Genomic DNA, 314 nt, shown 5'->3' with positions numbered 1-314 from the left:
GCTGGACCTTCTGGACCTACTGCTCCGTCTTGCCCGTCAACTCCGTCTTGACCATCAACTCCGTCTTGACCATCAACTCCGTCTTGACCATCAACTCCGTCTTGACCATCAACGCCGTCTTGACCATCAACTCCGTCTACGCCGTTTTGACCATCAACACCGTCCTGACCTGCTGGACCTGCTGCTCCGTCTTGACCATCAACGCCGTCTTGACCTGCTGCTCCTGCTGCTCCGTCTTGACCATCAACGCCGTCTTGACCTGCCACTCCTGCTGCTCCGTCTTGACCATCAACTCCGTCTTGACCATCAATACC

At 56.1% G+C, this 314-nt stretch overlaps 1 protein-coding gene across 1 annotated transcript; it reads right to left on the bottom strand.

Annotated features, from left to right (window-relative positions):
• Positions 1–7: 7 nt before the first annotated feature.
• On the bottom strand, positions 8–311 carry LOC106820627 (cuticle collagen 10-like; the record flags this gene model as incomplete). Its single annotated transcript, XM_014825133.1, has 1 exon — positions 8–311. A coding segment is annotated over one exon (304 nt), but the record flags the coding sequence as incomplete, so codon positions are not given.
• Between the last annotated feature and the right edge of the window lie 3 nt (positions 312–314).

The sequence above is a fragment of the Priapulus caudatus genome, unplaced genomic scaffold (assembly GCF_000485595.1).
Source record: "Priapulus caudatus unplaced genomic scaffold, Priapulus_caudatus-5.0.1 Scaffold37900, whole genome shotgun sequence".
In the NCBI taxonomy this organism is placed as follows: domain Eukaryota; kingdom Metazoa; phylum Priapulida; class Priapulimorpha; order Priapulimorphida; family Priapulidae; genus Priapulus; species Priapulus caudatus.
This window is presented reverse-complemented; position numbering and strand designations above follow the sequence as displayed.